We start from the raw sequence: 20,691 nt of genomic DNA on the forward strand, positions 1-20,691 counted from the left end.
GCGCGGAGGAGCCAGGGATTTGGTCTCCTGGAGTGCTATGATTTCGGGATACGCTCACAGCGGATTGAATTCGGAGGCGATTGCTTTGTTTTTTGAGATGGTGGAGTTTGGGGAGCGGCCGAATCAGTTTTGCTTCTCCGCCGCGATTAGGGCTTGCTCGAATCGGGAGTGTGCGTGGATTGGGTTAGTGATTTTTGGATTTGTGGTGAAGAGTGGCTACTTTGAGTCCGATGTTTGCGTTGGTTGTGCTTTGATTGATTTGTTTGGGAAGGGATTTGGGGATTTGGAGTCTGCGAAGAAAGTGTTCGATGAAATGCCTGAGAGAAACTCTGTTTCTTGGACCTTGATGATCACGAGGTTTATGCAAATGGGTGATTCAATGGATGCGATTGAGTTGTTTTCGGATATGTTGATTGAGGGGTATATGCCAGATAGGTTTACGTTTAGTAGCGTTTTATCGGCTTGCTCGGAGGTGGGATCGTTGGACATTGGGCGACAGTTGCATAGCTGGGTAGTTAAAACAGGGCTGACTTCGGATGTCTGTGTTGGGTGTAGTTTGGTTGATATGTATGCGAAATCTACGGTTAATGGATCCATGGATGAGTCAAGAAAGGTTTTTGACAGAATGGCGGAGCATAATGTGATGTCGTGGACTGCCATTATCACGGGGTACGTGCAGAAAGGAGGGTGTGATGTTGAAGCAATTGAATTGTATTCTAGGATGATAACAGAGGGGAGAGTTAAACCGAATCACTTCACTTTTGCTAGTCTGTTGAAGGCGTGTGGGAATCTTTTCAATCCGAGGTTAGGCGAACAGATTCACGGTCAAGCCATTAAATCGAGCCTTGCAGAGGTTAATTGTGTTGGAAACTCTCTGATCAGCATGTATGCCAAGATGGATATGATGGAAGATGCAAGGAAAGCTTTTGAGTTCTTATTCGAAAAGAATTTGGTTTCGTTTAACGCATTAGCTGATGGTTACGCTAGAAATTTAGGCTCTGGGGAGGTGTTTAACCAAATTGGAGATGAAGGTGTTGGTGCTGATGCTTTCACATTTGCTAGTCTCTTGAGTGGTGCTGCGAGCATTGGGGCAGTCGGGAAAGGCGAGCAAATACACGCTCGTTTGGTTAAAGCAGGGTTCGCGACCAATTTATGCGTCTGCAATGCTCTGATCTCTATGTACACGAGGTGTGGCGACATAGAAGCTGGATTTCAAGTTTTCGAAGAAATGGGAGTTCGAAATGTGATATCTTGGACTTCCATAATCACAGGCTTTGCTAAACACGGACTTGCAAGACGAGCTCTGGATCTGTTCAAGCAAATGCTTGATTTTGGTGTGAAACCGAACGAGGTCACCTTCGTTGCTGTGTTGTCGGCTTGTAGTCATGCAGGTCTGGTGGACGAGGGGCGGAGGCATTTCGACTCAATGTTGAAAGAGCACGGGATAAGGCCGAGAATGGAGCACTACGCGTGCATGGTCGACGTATTAGGAAGATCAGGGTTTCTAAACGAAGCTATGGAGTTCATCGAATCAATGCCTTTCCCTCCCGACGCCCTAGTCTGGCGCACGCTGCTCGGTGCTTGCAGCGTCCATGGCGACACTGACCTTGGCAGGCGCGCTGCTGACATGATCATCGAGCAAGACCCAAGCGACCCCGCAGCGCACGTCCTGCTGTCGAACTTGTACGCCTCGGCTGGGCAATGGGAGGACGTGGCGAAGATCAGGAAAGGGATGAAGGAGAGGAATGTGGTGAAGGAAGCCGGGTGCAGCTGGATTGAGACTGCGAACAGCGTGCATAAGTTCTACGTTGGGGACACGAAGCACCCGGAGGCGAGGGAGATATATGGGGAACTGGAGAGGCTGGTGGTGGAGATAAAGGGGATGGGATATGTTCCGGATACCAGATTTGTGATGCATGAAGTGGAGGAGGGAGAGAAGGAGAGGTATTTGTTTCAGCATAGTGAGAAGATAGCTTTGGCGTATGGGCTTATAAGCACAGGCAAAGCTAAGCCGATTAGAATCTTTAAGAATCTTCGAGTGTGTGGAGACTGTCATGCTGCGATGAAGTATGCATCAGTGGCGACTGGGAGAGAGATTGTGGTGAGGGATTCGAATAGGTTTCATCACATCAAGGATGGGAGGTGTTCTTGTAATGATTATTGGTGAATGTGGTTTGTAATTGAGTACAAAATGAGAGTTTTTTTCACGTGACATAAGTTAAAATTAGTCCCTATAGCTTTTTTTGAAACAATAGAACTACATAGAGATTTCAATGTAATTGGCTGTATATTTTTCTTTTTAGCCAACTGCTACATTGGTTTCTCCCTTATTTCTCCCTTATTTCTCCCTAACTCAACATTTCATTTTTACATCATTATTTTTTATATTATTTAATTTTCCCTACAAATGTATTTAATAAATAGACTAATAATGAACAATTCATCGTTGTATTAATCATTGGAAAATATAATACAACGAGAAAAAAAAAAAAAACTACAAATAAAAAACGCAAATAAACAAAGATTTAAAAAAAAAAAATCTAAGACGGAGGGGCCGGAGGGGCGTCGGGATCGAGCCCCAGCGTACTCTGCAGGTGTTGGATGCATTTCCAGAGGGCCGCCTTTTCTTCAGGGGTCCCGCCGCCGGTGAAGTACAGCGTGTACATCTGGGTCAGATTGGCGACATTGCTCGAATAAGTGGCTTTTTCTAAGTCGATGACGGATTCCGACGCGACTTCCGACGTTGCGCCCTTCCCCTTCCGCCTCCCCTTCGCCTTCTTCACTCCCTCCGGGCGCTCGTGCGGACCATCCCCACTCAAGTCGATGTGGGCCGCGCTCCCCTCGCTCTCCGAAACGCTAAGTCGCGAGCGCACCGATTTCCCGTGCAGCGCGTCGTGCATTCCCGTCCGGAATTTGGGGAGATCCTTCAGCTTATCGTAGATGTTCCAATACTTGAAGCCCTTCGTCGACAAGTACTGGCTACTATACATCCGGATGGCCTCATCTCGGACCATGTGCTCGTTCTGGCCACTCGTCATGTGAGTCATCAAGTTAGAATAAATACCGTTGAAGTGCCCGCAGTCCCTCATGAGGCGCTCCCAATGCCGACGGATCGCCTCGCTGCCATGGGTCCTTCATTGAGGCAGTCTTGTGGCTCCTGTACTTCGCGGCAATCCGCTCCCCGAATATGATCTCAGTCTGGTAGTTGCTGCGCTCCGCGTCCTGTGACGTGTCCGCCCTGCAGTCGGCTATCAGCTCGGACTCTTGCAGAGTGTAAGTAGTCCTTACCCGCTTCGGCCTCTCATCGGAACCCGTATCAGTCGCAGCCGACGACGCCGGCCGGCGCCTTCCCCCTCCCGCTCCTAGAAGGCGGCTCGGTGGGCGTTTCTTCCACCTCGAAGTCCTCCGCGCTCAGTGTCGCGGCCTGAGATTCTTGGTCGCCTGGGGTTGATCCGGGGGTGTCGAACTGGGGCCGATACACATCGTCGGCTGGAAAGGGCATTCTGCCGGCAGAGTTGAAGTACGGAGAAAGTCTCCGCGCCGGAGGAGTCTGCAAAGGAGACGGACCCCCGTATGGAAGTTGGCCGGGAGGAGAACCCATCGCCAACAACGACTGCATCCACTGCTCGTTTGCTTCATCCGTGTTGGGAATTTGTGAACTCGACTCTTTCCCCTTACCCTTATCCTTACCCGATCGGGAACTTTTCTTCCAAAAGCTCATAATTTTGATGAAAATTGAAGATTGGGAGAAGAGATTGAAAATGGAGAGAATGAAGATTGTGGGTGATGAATGGAGGAAGTGGAGGAAATATTTATAGGGGTGGAATGTAAAATAGCCGTTGGGTTCAAAAAAAAAAAAAAAAATTTTAATTATCGCCGATTATCGCCGAGCGTCGCCACAGTGGCCGGCGATCGCTCGGCGATAATCCGGCGTTAGAACGCCACTCGGCGAAGCAACGGCAACATTATCGCCGAATTATCGCCGACTTCGCCACAATGGCCGGCGATAATTCGGCGATAACCGGCGATTTATCGCCGAGAATTCGCCACCTCCACGTGACATAAGTTAAAATTAGTCCCTATAGCTTTTTTTGAAACAATAGAACTACATAGAGATTTCAATGTAATTGGCTGTATATTTTTCTTTTTGAAACAATAGAATTACATGTAGGTTTCAAGTAATTGGCTGTATATTTCCTTTTTCAATTCAAATCTTTACTTTGTAGTTTACATAAAATATTATTGAAAATGCCATTAAAAGAGGCTTTGGACATTTCTGATGACACATTTGAAGGTATGATTAGCGTAATTATCAAGGCGTGTTGATAGCAATATTGATGATATGAATTTTGGTTTTCGTCTGCTAAGATCTTTGACTTTTGGTGTTGGATGACAAGACTATCCAAGCCCCGCCCGCGCATAGACCTATGTATAAATGGGAAGTTTAAGAGCATCACAATGTCTTTAGGCTGGTCATAGGTTAGTCACTCTCTCTCCCTGCCACGTCAGCAGCACTAAAAATTCACATGTCACATCAGATTTAGGCCTGCCATAGGCCAGCCGCAATAAAATAATTCAAAAAATACTACATTTACGGAATTAAAATTACGATTAAATTACGGAATTAAATTTACGAGACATATACGGAAAAATTCATTAATTGCATTAACAAAAGGTACATAGAAAAAAATAACATAATAAAGAAAAAAAACTATCGCCGTGCAGTCCTCCATAGCCTCGTTCATCCTCCGTTCGTACTCCTCAGCATCCCCACCACTACCACCACTGCTACCACCCGCGTTACTCATCGCTCGATGATGCTCTTGTACAGAAATTTAGAGAGAGAAAAAACTCGTTAAAACAAGTGGTGCAAATGAAAATGAAACTAAAATTGCGTTTATATAGGTTTTCAAAAAAAATCGAAAAAGGGCGCTGGCCGATCGGGTCGCCACAATGGCGGCCAGCGCGAGGCGATCGGCTAGCCCACGCCACTTTTTTCGCCGATTTCGGATTGGCCTACTGCAATGGTTCGGCTAGCCGACCGGCTAGCGACGCGAATCGGCTAGCCGGCATTGAAGATGCTCTAAAAGAGAGATGCACCTTCTCACTACATTCACATTCTCTCTATATATTTGCATCTCAGTTGTAATAGATAGAAATCGTCAATACATAATTCATATTGTCTCTAAATTTTAAATCATAGTTTACCGATTTTATTTAAATCAATTTTTATCACGATTCACAACATGACTAATTTGTCCAAACACGTGGCATCATGATATCGTGACAAATCAGACAAATAATCATCGATGAGACATCGTGCATCATTTCACGCTTTTGTGCACATATGTCCTCAGTACACAATGCCTCGATAGTGCTACTACCCTCGTAGCCATGTACAGTTGTGGCGCCAGTGTGACTCAACCCGCATCTCCGTCTGCAGCCGCAGTCCGTGCCATGGTACGCATCTCGGCCCCAGCAGTGTGGGGCCCCCAGTTCGGTGTAGTTTTTACACCCTTGCATCGGAATGTTCTAAACTTCTGTGCCTTTCTTTGATATACCACCACTTCAATTTAGAAACGTGGAGGCCGGTTGCAATTAATTCTTAATCAAAAGTTAGATTAATAATCAGAAAACTGATAGTCTGAAACCATCAGCTTCGGACACGAATAATTATACGACCACCTAACTAAACATCAACGACACGTGTCACCCAACAACCGAAGCTCTCAACGTCCCAAACTCCCCATGCATCTAATTATCAAAACAAGATACTTTTCCACATACCACTCGCCACGTCTCTCAATTCCCTCCCCCCATCAAATCACCCCTCTTATTTCGTTTTTTTAATGCTATAATAATAATTTGGCAAGCTCATTATAATTTTTGTAATGATAATTAATGGATGAAGTTGTCTTGGACCTACTAATTAAATTAAAAAGAGAACAGACACTTTCAATAATAATTTCGGTGTTATGTAACAGAATTAAATGAAAAAAAATAAAAGTATATGCACGCAACTGCGTAATAAATGTGGGAATTGAATAAAGTATTGAACAATAAAAAATTCTACCCAGTGGGCCCCGCACCCTCGCCCCAGTGCCACCTGTCTACATACATCAATTTCGACAGCCCACGTGGTTCGGCGCTTCAATATTTTATTTGACTGCCGCTTTTAAATCCACGTGGCGCCGATCCGCGTCCTTCCATTTAAACGGCTCAGATCTCTCCTCGTCTCGCCCTGCTCATGCATCCGTTTACGCATTCCGTTTTCTATTTATTCACAAATTCACTCTCTTTCGAGATTCAATGGATATGAATTTCGACGAATTGCGGCAAGGATCGATGGCGCCGGAGTGCGAGAGTGGGGAATTAGCGAAACCGAAGAATTTTTGCCGGAAAAGGATGGATCCGCGGCGGATTAAATCGGTTTCGAGTAGGAAAAGGCGATCGGATGTGAGGAAAGAGATCGAATCGATGGAAGGAGCGGTGCTGATTCGGCACGGAGCGGTTTCGATTATTGGTCGGCGGAGAGAGATGGAGGACGCGGTGGCGGCGGAGCTGGATTTTGTGAGGAAAGGCGGGAAGAGCTACAGTTTCTTCGGAGTTTACGACGGCCACGGCGGGTGGCGCGTGGCGCGTGATTGCAGTGAGATGCTGCATAAGCTGGTGGCGGAGATTGTGGTGGGAGATGCCGGTGAGGAGATAGCGTGGGAGAGAGTGATGGCGGTTGGTTTTAGTAGGATGGATGAAGAAGTGAGTAAGAGTGGCGCGTTGGTTGCGTCGACTGGGTCCACGGCCGTCGTGGCGGTGGTGGGGGAGGAGGAGATCGTCGTGGCGAATTGCGGCGATTCTAGGGCGGTGATGTGCCGCGGCGGTGTTGCCGTGCAGATATCCGATGATCACAAGGTAAATTATATTGTTCATATTTTTCATTTTATGTAACTTTGGAAATTAGTTAGAAAAATTATAAAGTAGATTGTTTTTAATTATCTATCTATAGACAATATTGTTTAATTCACGAATGGTGTAGTGCATGTTAGGTTATTATATCATATACAATTTCATTTTAATTTTCATTACGAGATACTGAAAAGAAATCTAAATTTTCTAGTTTTTTTTTACCGGTTTTCAAAGTTATGGGATATATCACAAATTGACCAAATTTCATGATTTTTTCGATAATTTTCTGAAAAAGAAATGTCTCAATTATGATGGGACGAAAGAAATCAATTATAAATTTTATGTTTATTAGTTTCATTTTCAATTTGTGCTAATGAATCTTAACGAAAGCTGATGATATGTTGTTCTTGGTGACATTACAACAGCCCGATAGACCGGACGAGCTAGAGAGGATCGAAGGGTGCGGAGGGAAGGTGATAAACTGGAACGGTTTAAGAGTGTCGGGAGTGCTTGCAACCTCAAGATCTATAGGTATGGTATTACATGAAAAGATCAGTCAGATTCATATTTAGCACTCCTCGTCACATTTGGTGTGGGCACGGGTTTTAAGAAATACTTTAAAAAATGTGGGTTAAAAATTAGTGGGGAAATTTTTTTGGGGGGAGACTTCCCATTTTTATTATAAAATGAAATGTGACTCTTATTGTAATAATTTTAAAACAAAATTCTCTTATTTACTTGAGGGATGATTATTTATTTTGGATGTGATAATAATGTTTGGTTTTTCAATTGCATGATGAATATCTAAAACCATATGTAATAACGGATCCGGAGGTAAAGATTTTGAGAGGAGAAACTGGACGAGTTCTTAATCGGGCACGGGGTGTGGGATGTGATCTCGAACGAGATGGCGTGCCAGGTGGCGAGGAGGGGTTTGGAGGGCCGGGTAAAGGGGGGCCTGGGGGGCTATCGCGAAAGATGGAGGCTGCTGCCGTTTTTGGGTTTAGTTAGCGATGGCTCGGGGCAGCTGCGACAACATCACGTCTTTGGGCGATTTGAGCCCAATCAAACTCAAACCTGCCATTCATGCTAGTGATGTTAGTATATTGGCACCCGATCTGTGGGTCGGGGGTCGGGTTCACTTCATCTTGCTCTTTTTCCGTGGATGTTGCTGCACTCCTGCTGACCCCATGGGTTTTATTTCTTGTATATTCCCAAATTGTTGAGCTCATTCATCATAAAAGACCACAAAAAATTTTTAAGGCCAACAAAAAATAGACAAAATAGTTACATGTGTGATGTGTAGTTCTTGGCATGCGCCTCTCGACTTAAAAAAAAAGTCGCTATTTGGCTGCCTTTGAAAGTAAATTACTTGACGTGTCAGAAATATAGCATGTCGATGGATCTATTTTCTTTCTTGAACACTCCATTGAGTAGAAGTTTTTTAATATTAATGTGAAATACTATTACAATAACATCATTAGACTTTTTTTTAAAATCATTAGATTTTAATTTTATATAAGTTCATTTCCTAGATTTTGTCAATATAATAGTTTATGTGGTCGGAAATCTGGTTTAGAGAGAGTCGGTAAAGTAATCCCGAAAATATCAGTATAAGAAAATATTGAATTTGATATGAAATAATTTTCATACAATTATTGTACCAATTTTATGGTATATATTGCACCAAAATGTGGTAAACCATAAAGATACGATATATCGAATTTCAATACACTATATTGTTATACCATATTATTTCTTATACTTGTTTATTGAAAATAGCAATCGGTATATATTGAACATATTGGTATACAGATAACGAGGAGTTCAGTTGGTAAGGCGATTTCACCTCTAACCTATGATCGGAGTTCGAGTCATAACGGATGGGGACCATTAATGATCCTCTTAAAAAAATAAAATAAACAAACATGTCGATATACACCGATACAATACGAAAATTAAGTATACTCCCTCCGTCCCATAAAAGATGTCACACTTTGGACTGACGAGATTTTAGGAGGTTTTGCTGTTAAATAGAGATAAAAAATATAATTTTTATATTCATGCGACATCTTTAAGTGAAAACTAAAGAAATGCGACATCTTTTCATGGGCGAAGAAAGTACCAAATTTCGATAATTTTTTATATTCTTTAGTACAATAAGTGCATTATAACAAGATTTCAAATTTTTCCCCTCCCCTACCTCAATTGCACTGCTCTGATTTTTCCCCTCAATACTAGAGCATTTAGATTACAAAAATAAAATATACTCCTCCGTCCTAAGATATTGACAACTTTCCTTTTCGGAGTCCAACTTATAGACTCATTTCCTTTTTTAAAAAAAGATCTATCTTATTTTATTCTCCACCTACTTTTTTCTCTCTTCTTTCCTACTTTTTTCCTCTCTCATACTTTACTCTCTCCACTTTAACTATTTAAATATCAATTCCTTAAATCTAGAAAAGAAGTGAGTCTAATATCCTAGACTGGAGGAGTAATAGTAATACTTAGTTTGAAATGTGAAGTGAAATATATTGATATTATCACAATTAACAAACATTTTGAATATCGTTTTAAAGTTTTTTTCAAATTGCTAAAAGTTATACATTAATTCACTATTAGATAATTAATAGGATTCAAATTACTAAAATAATCAATCCTAATTAATGTTTTGACAAAAGATAACCTTTGACAAAAGTAACCATGAGCAATCACTTAAAAGTTAAAAGTTTAAAACAAAAACCGGTGACAACCTAAATTCATAATCATCGACCTTTGATTAATTCATAATCATAAACTATGACTAATTCATAAAAAATAATATTGAAAAAAAGTGTCAAAGAAAAATTAGTGGAGCATATTTAGTACTCTATAAACCCTATGTAAATCTTCTAATTGGATTAATCAGTTCTTGGGCTCGTAATACTAAATTTTAATTAGATTTAACAAACAAAAACCAAGTATAACTGCACAAACATTTTTCAGTTCTTGTCTTCTTGGGCAATTGAATTGAGTCTTCAAGCTGCAATCTTGGGAATTAATCAGAAAATTCAGAATAAATGACCCAGCTTCTGAGACAATGTTCAGTAAGAAGCTATCACTTTTCGCTGAAATCAATTGCCTTCTTCAATTCAAAGCTGATGAAGAAATTATTTGTTGGCATTAATTTCAAGCGTGGAGGGTTTAGGGGTTTCGCCGCACAGAGCGGAAAGGGGCAAAATCTGAAGATTGGAGGGGTTAAGGACATTATAGCTGTTGCTTCCGGCAAAGGCGGCGTCGGCAAGTCCACCACTGCCGGTATTTAATCTCCAATTTATCCTTTCCTTCAAAAAATTACTGAAATTTTTTATTGTGTGTTTGTGTGTGTGTTAATTGATTCATTGTTTGAATTTTTAGTCTCTCCAATACATGGATTTGTGTAAATTTGTTAAATTGAGTTTTTAGAAATGCCAATTTACGATTTTTTTTTCCTGTGATATTGCTGTGAATTTGTAGTTAATTTGGCTGTTTCGCTTGCAAATAAGTGGCAGCTAAAGGTTGGGCTGCTGGATGCTGATGTTTACGGGCCGTCGATTCCGATGATGATGAAGCTCCATGGGAAGCCTGAAGTGAGTGCAGGTGATGCTTTGATGAACTTGAAATTATGTGCTTTTATTTCATGTGTTGAACTTTGTTACTGTTACTATGAGTGGATGAGTTGATCATCTTAGATTCTTAGTTATCATGTTTCTTTCATTTTATTAATGTGTTAATTTACAAATTTTGAGTTATGAGCTGTTTTGATTGGTGTGGTGCCTCTAGCAGATAAGAAAATGATCCCAATCGAAAACTATGGTGTTAGATGCATGTCGATGGGGTCCCTGGTGGCAGAAGGGGACCGCTTGTCTGGAGAGGTCCTATGGTAAGTGCAGATTATTTCTCTGCTGGTCATGTTTTCACGATAACTTGTGTCTTTATCAGTTTGGTTTATAAAAATGAAGGTTGTTCGTTATAAAATGATGTCGAGTTGCTGATTACAGATCATGTTTTACGTTATCAGTTTGGGCAGGAAAACTCGTGGAGAGCATCCAATTGTCTAAGAATCATGCTACAACCATTTTGATGTATGTAGATACTGTTTTATCTTTTCAGGTCATGAAAGCACTTGAACAGATGACGAGAGAGTTGATTGGGGAACACTAGATGTTCTTGTGGTGGACATGCCACCTGGCACTGGTGATGCTCAGATTTCCATCTCGCAGAGATTGCAATTGTCAGGTAGTTTGGACTCTGCCTTTTTTCTCTTTCGATCTACAAGAGTCTATTCCAGCGTGATGAAATAGTTTTTATGTAATCACTTTTCGTATTTGTATAATATGATATGACTGGGAGAATATGCTTTATATCTTCTAATGGATGCATAAGGTGGATTTTGTTCATCTGCATTTGGACAAAGTCCAATCGTTATCTATCACATAGCCCATAGGGGTCGATGAAGTGGTTGGATTCCCTATGTTCCAATTCAACTTGATGTTTAATTTGATTACATAGCTCATTTATTACATCGTTTTTCCTACATGTTAACAGGAGCCGTAATTGTGTCAACTCCTCAAGATGTTGCCTTAATGGATGCTCGAAGAGGTGTTAAAATGTTCTCCCAAGTGAACGTGCCAGTATACCCCTTACCTTCAGTTACAGAATTTGTGTTTCACAGCTTTCATTCAAATATTTTCGCCAGACATGGTGTCCTTACTCCTTAGCATATGATTGGATAAAAATTTCACGTATTGCATTGCATTCCTGGACGAGAAAGTAATACTGTGTTAATCATATGTGGAGCAGTGACGTTCATAAAATAAAGATGATTAGCGATAGATTTTGTTCAGTGATGTTTCCACTTTTTGTAATGCATCGCAGATTTTAGGAATTGTGGAGAACATGAGCTATTTTAAATGTCCGAGCTGTAATGAGGCTCATTACATTTTTGGAAAGGGTGGAGCTCAAAAGACAGCCGATGAAATGGGCATGAGGTTTCTTGGTGAGGTATTTCCACTGATTTTGTCACCGGCTGCAATATTCTTTCGCATTATTTTTAGTTACATTATCTACAACGTGAGCTTAAATTCTGCGTTCTTGATCTTTTCTATAGTCAAACAGATTTTTGATACATTTTCTGGTATATAATCTCTTGTAATATTCCAAACTGTTAATTTGCTCAAGCACTGATCTTTAAATATATCATTGTAGTTGCCACTGGAGACGGGAATACGAAGTGGCTCTGATGAAGGAGTGCCTGTAGTGATATCCAATCCCGAATCTTCTGTATCCCGGGCCTATGGTGATATCGCCCAAAAGATAGTCAGCACACTCGAGCTACTCAACCAACCACACTCGCGTCCTGAAATAAATCTTTAAGCATGGGGCGTTTCCAGCTACGTCTTCAAGTTTTTCTAGATGGTGGCACCAACACTTGCTATCGCATTGGCACCCACGCTCCTAAAGACCTCAAGGCACGGTGAGTAGATTCGCTTTGACATCTCTTTTCACTTTAAAGAACGAATGGAGTTTGTTCTTTGGCTTTCTGCTCAAAGCATCAAACATCTTATGCAGTCGTATAAACAGCAGCCACATTGTATGTGTAACGAGGGATGTCGTGTTCTTGTCTCTCCTTCGATAGGTTGTGTTTGTCGAAAGATTGATGAGATTGTTGGAATATATACTTATATATTTGATTCCTAAAAAAAAATCCATTTTTTCATCCCTAGCACAAAAGGTGCTTCGTCCGTTCCGCTATAATTGATTCATTTCTTTTGGATACGAAATCCGCTATAATTTTGATTCATTTCTTTTGGATACGAAAATTAAAGAATGAGTTAAATAGAGAGACAATAGAATAGATAGATAGGAGAATAGAGATTAAGGTAATAGGGAGACTTAAATATATAATTGAAAATGGAGTAAATATGAGAAATAGTATAAGACAGCAATATTCTAGCAATATTCTATTGACATTCATACTACTATAATTTTTTTTCTCTCTTCTGCTTTCTCCTTTACCGGTGGAAAACATGTTTTGAATAAATATGAAAAAATGAAATAATCCTTTTCATAAAATAGATACAAATAAAGCAAAAAGAAACACATATTTTATTGCTGTTATTTTCATCATATCAATTTCTTATATTCTAGAAGCGCCTAAAATAAATGCTACTCCACTTATATATGTAGCTGTAGTTCAATTTAATGATTTCATAAAATATCATATTTAGTCTCTATCATACAAAGTTGTGTCACATATTGATTGCTTAATAAGTTAGTTCTGACTTTAATTCTTTTCTTTTTTGAAGTGCATAAAGAATACCACGTGTTATTCAATAAGCATCTAACCACATATTAATTTTTTGAAACGGGAAATATAATAAAAAGATTTTGCTGTCTTAAATAAAATATTCATTTCGAGAGAATCTGAGATGCTATAAAATTAAAAAATTATAAGCACCCAATACTTTTCATTAATAACGTTTTTATGATAAGAACATAAAGACCCTTTTTTTTCCCTTTTTTTTTTGTCTTACCACTTTATTTAGTGAGGCATATATGTTAATACATGATAAAAGGGTTAAAAGAAATACACATCAGAAAGTTTAATTTTTTAAAAAAAAGTTACTGTAAAATTTTTTTTTTTTTGAAGTTAACTCTAAAGTTTAGTGAAAAAAATAAATCATCGATTTGTGAATTTTAAAAATTTTTTTCTTTCACAATAAATTGGGTATTTTTATTTATATTATTGTTTTCTTGAAATGGTTTTTTTTAAAAGCGAATAATAAATACATACAAGTATAAAAAGATGTGGGATTGTTTTTTTGGAAATTTTTTTTGCCGTTTTATTCAAGATAGTACTATCATAGATGATAGTTTGATTTCCCATGTAATTTTGTGCTTGATCAAAAATTGAACCCGGGTAGAAAACAATTGGTAAATTTGGATAACTTTGTTTATATTCTTCAAAATATATTCATTTTGAAACTATTACACGTGAATTTTGAACCTTATATATAAAATTCTTTTAGTGATCTTATCTCCATTACATTTTTAAAATTTCCATCGTCATGGTCATGGACTCGTGATTCATGAATGTTTTTTTTTAAGAAAACAAATAAATATTTTGAACTTTTTTTCAATGATAATAATCAATTCGTTAAGAAAGGAATAAACTTCAGTCAACGATTCAAACCATGATCATGCTTCAAAAATTTGATCCAAAAAAAAATTTAAAATCAACTATGAATAAAGTGAACTTCAAGTAAACTACTTCTCGACTTTATAAAAATGGAATATAGTGAAATTTATTCTTAATGATCATTTTTTGGACCCAAATCATACGTCGTAGACATATACAGTGTATTATCAATTGAGCTAAGGTTGTATTTATGGTTTTAATGTTGATGCATATATGGCCTAAATTGCAGTTTGATTTCTTTCATTCTTTAAATTGTTGTTTTCTAAATTTCTTAAGTTATTTTGATATTTATTTTTTTTTCTATTTAATTTATTAAGTGGTTGAAAATTTATTGATCAATATTTATTGGTTTTGAAATTCTTTCCTTTTATTAATTAGTGCTTCTTTTTAGTTTATTTCCATTCTAGTTATTTCCTTTAAGTTTTATTATTTCATAAAGTTAAAAGTTTCTTTGCTTATATAAACACTACATTGTTGGACTACAAAAACAGACTTTAATTTGAAGATCAATACTATAGTTATAAGTCTTCAGCCGTGCTTTTCGTTGATTTGCGATTACAAGTCTTTTCGCGCTTCGATTGTCTGTCAGCGTCAAATTTAAGACGAGGTCATATCAAATGCAGTGGTAAAATAGTAAGTATTACTAGCATTTAGTAATTGTTTTAGCTATCAAAGTTGAAAAAAAATATCATCATGTCGAAATCTATGAACAACACTCCACTTGAGTACCCCAAACATTCATGAAATATTCTTCATACATAATCATATCAAACCTAATTACTGACATCTTGCTCATTTTATTTTTATAAATAAAACTCTCAATTCATTTAATTTTTGAGATGACCGGTGCCCAATTTGTCTCATAACTCAACTTGCTGCATTTTTTAAACAACGCACATAAAAAATTTCTGCATTAAAAAATGTATTCTGTTCTTTTGACACGTTTCACTTCAAATATTTTCTAAACAAAATATTTTATTTTCTACTTTATTTTCTTATTTACTCAAAAAAACATTGTTTAAAGTATTTACTAAAAATAAAATGTACGAGGAGAGTAAGGAGGGAATACTAAATACGTAGCATAAATAGAATTTTCACCTAAGCCACTTGACACAATACTCTCTCTAAACGGCCAAACATATGTGGGGTAGTTTTGTTATACATGAACAAATATATATATGAATTCCTCCAATTTTCGGACAAAAAGATATTTGTCTTTAAATTTGTAATATATATTTTTTATTTCTAGTGTCTTTAAATTTATTTAAGTAATTCCAAAATTTAATTATGTGGTATTTGAAATTTGATAATAGATTATTTTAATTTCATAAATATTGATATTTAAGTACTAGTACTAATAATATTACAAAAATAAATAATGAAATAGAAATGTAAATCTCTAGAAGGTGAGGGTGCCATGTATGAATAGGAAATTCCGTCACGTGGAAACGTGTGCTTTAGTTTTCCTTTCCTTTATTTAAAAAAAAAAAAAAATACTCTGATAAAATTCTGAATAATTGAAGAATCCTTTTTTTGGTGGGAAGAACACTCCATAAATAATCGATTTGCTCATATAATTCTCTCCATCACTACCGCGATTCTCCTCCATTGATAACGCCAGCACTGGAGCTGTGCACTGAAGATTTCAGTCGCAATTTCTCCCATCAATAATAATTACTACTTTCTACGTTTCGAGAATTTATTCCTCTGCTTTTTCGCTGCCATTTTCTCCTCATCCACAGCTTTTTCTGAGAAATCCACATTCGCAACAGGTATGGAGTGGTTTCCTTCTCCTTTCTCTATCTGAAAGCACATTTAAGGGTGCTGCTTGGCGATCTTTTCATCCCAATCCACATTTCCCGGATTTTCGAAAACCCTAGTGAGCTTTGATTGGGATTTGTGGTTTGTTGATTTCGTTGAAAAAATGAATTGCGCTGAAGTTTATGATCCTATATACTAATTGTAATCGGAGAATTAACTTTTTACCGTAGTGAGGTGAATATTTGAAGCGGTTAATTTTCTTCACATTGAATCATTTTAGCTAAAAAAATTTAGGTTTCTGTTGTTATTATTAGACGATGATTGCAATTATTTTGTGGTACCTGGAAGGAAAAAAACAATAATCGCTGTTTCCTTTTAAAATTATTGTACTAATGTGCGGATTCTGCTGCTATTTTTGGTGTATTATTTTACTACTATTATTCTCACCTACTTGTTGCGTTCATTATCTTTCAGCTAAAGTGAGAATCTTTTTTGCCTTCATTCATATAGTAATTTTTAATCTTGGTAACTGACAGTTAAATTTGCTCGGACCCTTTCTCTGAGATTGAACTTGTACGCACGTTCTGCTCAATTTTTCCACAGCTTCTAGTGTTTAAGATGTCAAAGCTGTATTTTTTTGTTAATTTGGCTGGAAGCTATTGTCAATTCTGTTTTGTCTTTGTAATCTCTAGTTGACATCCCTGTTGGTTTTAGTGTTAGTGGGTATATAGATACATGTTGTCTTTCTTATTTTGTGTAACGTAGTTATGCAAATTTCAAATTTTACGTATGTGCTGTTATGGATATGCATATGTCTTTGGTTTGAAGCCTTTTTCTTTAATGTGATCTTGGTCTCCTGATTCTCACTTATGACTTTTAAGGTTTATCTACGTAAGTATGATTTTTGTTGTTATGTTTTACTCAGTTTTACCTTATTTGTGATCAGAGACTGGATCCACAGGAGAAAAGGATAATTTATGGAGGGCTGACGCAGGAAGAGGTTCGGAATGCCTGAGGACTACAGGTGGGAGGGCGAGTAGTGACAATGGTTCTAGTAAGGCCATAAGTATACCTCTTGTCTTGGAAAGCAAGGGCATCTGCACCGGAGCTAGATGCCAAGTGCCACTCAACTGTTGTTTCTGGATGGTTCTCTGAAATCCAGTCATCCTCCGGTATTGGAATATGCTTGTTATGTGTTTCCTGGGACACCCTTGTCCACTTCTGCTTTAGTCCTACCTTTTCCAGCGTTGCATTATGTTCCAAATGGGCTAATCAATTTATACTTTGTGATATGCATTGCAGATGAGTCTTTGAAGGAAGTCTACTTTAACAACCCAATGTGGCCAGGTATAATCTCTTTTGTCCTGATTCAAACACCAGATGAATCCTCTGTTACGTATTTTTGAATTTGATAAATTAGTTCATGTGTCATTGTGGAGAATAGCTCAATTTCTTTGATGTTTGAATCTTAAAAATATTTGCACTTATGGGGGAAGTGATTTGTCGGTCTTACTTATTAGTTTTGAAAGTAGTAATCTCCTATACCTTCGAAAATGGAGCGCAGTTTTGTACTGAATTGATGCACATTTGGTTGTAGGAGAGTCACACTCCCTGAAAGTCGAAAAGATTTTGTTCAAGGACAAGTCAAAGTATCAAGAGGTTCTGGTTTTCCAGGTTCTGCATCTTTGACGTTGTATGATTTTATTTTGTTCTCTATCTTTTGTAAACTTATTTTCACTCTGTACTTGTCTTTTTATTGCAGTCATCAGCATATGGAAAGGTTCTTGTGCTAGATGGCATTGTTCAGTTGACGGAGAAAGATGAATGTGTTTACCAGGAAATGATAACCCATCTCCTCTTTGTTCAATTGAATCACCCCAAAATGTAATTTCTGGATACTTTATTGGCACTTTGCCTTCCTATAATGCTGGAGTTTGGTACCCTGCCTCATTGCATAGGTTTTTATATGTTAAATTTGGGAATGCAGGTTTTGGTGGTAGGTGGTGGTGATGGTGGCGTCCTTAGAGAAATTGCCCGTCACAGCTCTGTGAAGTTGATTGATATTTGTGAAATCGATCAGATGGTCATAGATGTGAGCACTCAATCTTGCTGCCTAACTTAGCTTCAGTATATGTTATACTTCATTGCTGCTTATGTATTATTCTTTAATTCACAGGTAAGCAAGAAATTTTTTCCAGAGTTAGCTATTGGTTTTGAGGATCCTCGTGTGCATCTTCATGTTGGTGATGGTATGATTTTAAGTTCTGTAAAACGTTTTCTTATACCTGGCCTTCATGTAGGTTGAACATATGTTTAATATGCCACTTGGAACTAAGATATCCTGCACATGTTATTAAAGAAACATCTTTCACTTTTCTCTGTTCATTTTGATTTTTTTTTACAAATATGGAAGTGCAAGTTCTAGATTGGGTCATTACTTTTAAACGCATGTCATTCTTTATAAGTTTAAGTTGCTTTAAGGAAGCATGTGCATATGGCCAACTCTTTAAATAAATGTGACCTGACAAGCAGCATGAAGCCTGACAATTGATGTCTGGGCATTTGGACACCTGCCAGTCTTCATTTTTCCATGAGTTTGACCTCAAATGTATTCTCTTGCACTTGCAAGTGTGAATAGTTATACCCTTGCTCCATTTGCCTGCATTTTTTACTCCACCAGTTGTGTGGTAAATAACTTTTTAACTTTGTTCCATTTTTATTTTCACAGCTATTGAATTTCTAAAGCAAACACCTGAAGGGAAATATGATGCAATTATTGTTGATTCGTCAGACCCTGTGGGTACGTGTACTATTGGTGAATTGGACATGCATGAACAATTGATTATTTTATTGATTTTTTACTTGTATATTCATAACCTGCAACAGCATGCATTAATCACACTACTGCTAATAAAGTTCTTTAAATCATTGCTAAGGTGATTAACTGTTAATGAGGATATTTATGTTTTTTCTCATAATGTTTTGACTTGAGTATATTAGTCTCTATATAATATACAACCATATGACTGGCAATAATGAAATTGGTTGTTAAGTATATATTTCTGTAACAGAAATCTAATAGCAACTTTCTGGATTTTGTATGATTGTGTTCAGTTGGAAATGTGTTTGGTAAATCAATCATGGTAAAAAATCTATCATTTCATTAATGACTAATACTTCCTCCGTACCCAAAGATATGCACTTTGGTTTGGCATGGGTTTTAATGCAAAATTGATAAAGTAAGAGAGTTAGAGAGAAAAAGTAATTAAAGTATTGTTAGTGGAGAATGGGTCCCACTTCATTAGAAAGAAAAGAGTTACCAAAATTAGAAAGTGCATATTTATGCGGACAACTTAAAAGGAAAGAGTGCATATTCTTGTGGGACGAGGGAGTAGTATGTTTGAATACTTCAATAGACTTGTAATTATTATGGTAACTCAGACACCTTTCAGAGTGTATTCTACATTATTGTATCTCGATGATATTGTACGACTGGACCTTATATATTCCTCCCTCCCCCTCATATGATTGACTCTACATAGTACTACTCAAGGTATCCTACAAGCAGCAATGTAGCATATTATATCATGTTTTTTTCATCCCAGGTCCTGCTCAGGAGCTTGTGGAGAGACCTTTTTGAGACCATTGCCCGAGCATTAAGGTCCGGTGGTGTTCTTTGTAACATGGCAGAAAGTATGTGGCTTCATACACATCTAATCCAGGATATGTTAACTATATGCCGAGACATTTTTAAAGGTTCTGTGCGTTATGCATGGGCTAATGTCCCTACATATCCAAGGTAAAAGCTTGCCATTCAATCATAAAAGTAATTACAAGTTCTTGAACTGTATTTAAATACTCAAATTATCCACCACTTCTCTTATGAAGTCCCATTATGTCTGCTCAGTTATCCTAAAGATTAATCCAGTCTGTCAACCAAGATTGTTTTTTTCTTCTCATTATTATGGGTCATTTTTGCTAAGTTGTAATCTGTAAGTTGGTGTTCTGATAGTTCTCCTTCTGGTTATCAGTGGCGTTATAGGGTTTCTATTATGCGCAACTGAGGGGCCACCTGTTGATTTTGTACACCCTATCAACCCTATTGAGAAGTTGGATGGTGCACTTGACTATAGAAGGGAAATTAAATTTTACAACTCCGAGGTATCCTCTGGTCTATTCTTGAAATTGTTTATTGAAGCTCTCGAATTTTCTCTTATTCTTGAGGATTTCCATCAGCCTCAAAACTTTGTTCTCAAAATGCATGATTTATAGAATAATGTTTATTTGTGCTATTATTGTAATATTGTTATTTAGAATCAATAATACTATGTTCTGTCAAATATAGAGAGCATCACTGGCTACTATGTTCTGTTAATTAATCAGGCTTCTTCAAACTCAACTATCAACTATGCTATTGCTCTCTTTATTTGATTCATCAACATACGTGTGTGCTGTTCTCAGGCTATTTATCTGCTATCGGCTTCCAATTTTTCTAAGCTTTTGTGTATTAATTTGACCTATGGCACACACGATACACACATTGTCCCAAGCCATTCTGAAATTAACATCCTTTTTTCCAACATCTCCATGGTGCTCATACTTGCAAAGACACTTAACTACGTATGCTTATTGTGGATGACAGATTCATAGAGCTGCCTTTGCATTGCCATCTTTCGTAAGAGGAGGTAGAAGCTCTCCCGGGTTGACCAACTTCTTTAAAGTCAGCCGGTTGGTTTTGTGCCTCAGCGACCATATTAAACATGTCAATGGCGCTTAGCGCGATAAGACTCTATTATTATGACTGATGA

The 20,691-nt window shown here is 37.9% G+C and overlaps 3 protein-coding genes and 1 pseudogene across 3 annotated transcripts; all 4 read left to right on the top strand.

Moving 5' to 3' along the window:
* Window positions 1–8: 8 nt before the first annotated feature.
* Window positions 9–4,153, top strand: LOC125213181 (pentatricopeptide repeat-containing protein At3g49170, chloroplastic-like). The gene is made up of 2 exons (XM_048113575.1): window positions 9–2,213; window positions 4,062–4,153. The coding sequence occupies exon 1, from the start codon at window positions 38–40 to the stop codon at window positions 2,165–2,167; it is 2,130 nt and encodes a 709-aa protein (XP_047969532.1). The 5' UTR covers window positions 9–37; the 3' UTR covers window positions 2,168–2,213; window positions 4,062–4,153.
* Window positions 4,154–6,222: 2,069 nt separating this feature from the next.
* LOC125213182 (protein phosphatase 2C 51-like) lies at window positions 6,223–7,507 on the top strand. The gene is made up of 2 exons (XM_048113577.1): window positions 6,223–6,909; window positions 7,329–7,507. Exons 1-2 carry the CDS (start codon window positions 6,310–6,312, stop codon window positions 7,473–7,475), a joined length of 747 nt encoding a protein of 248 aa, XP_047969534.1. The 5' UTR covers window positions 6,223–6,309; the 3' UTR covers window positions 7,476–7,507.
* Window positions 7,508–9,811: 2,304 nt separating this feature from the next.
* On the top strand, window positions 9,812–12,424 carry LOC125215965 (iron-sulfur protein NUBPL-like). Its single transcript, XM_048117551.1, is given in 10 exon segments — window positions 9,812–9,989; window positions 10,077–10,200; window positions 10,399–10,521; window positions 10,708–10,779; window positions 10,782–10,804; window positions 11,035–11,062; window positions 11,065–11,160; window positions 11,470–11,555; window positions 11,800–11,925; window positions 12,130–12,424. Coding segments are annotated over 10 exon segments (873 nt in total). The 5' UTR covers window positions 9,812–9,962; the 3' UTR covers window positions 12,298–12,424.
* LOC125215571 lies at window positions 12,300–20,660 on the top strand (annotated as a pseudogene).
* Window positions 20,661–20,691: the final 31 nt, after the last annotated feature.

The sequence above is a fragment of the Salvia hispanica genome, chromosome 3, assembly GCF_023119035.1.
Source record: "Salvia hispanica cultivar TCC Black 2014 chromosome 3, UniMelb_Shisp_WGS_1.0, whole genome shotgun sequence".
NCBI classification, from domain to species: Eukaryota; Viridiplantae; Streptophyta; class Magnoliopsida; order Lamiales; family Lamiaceae; genus Salvia; species Salvia hispanica.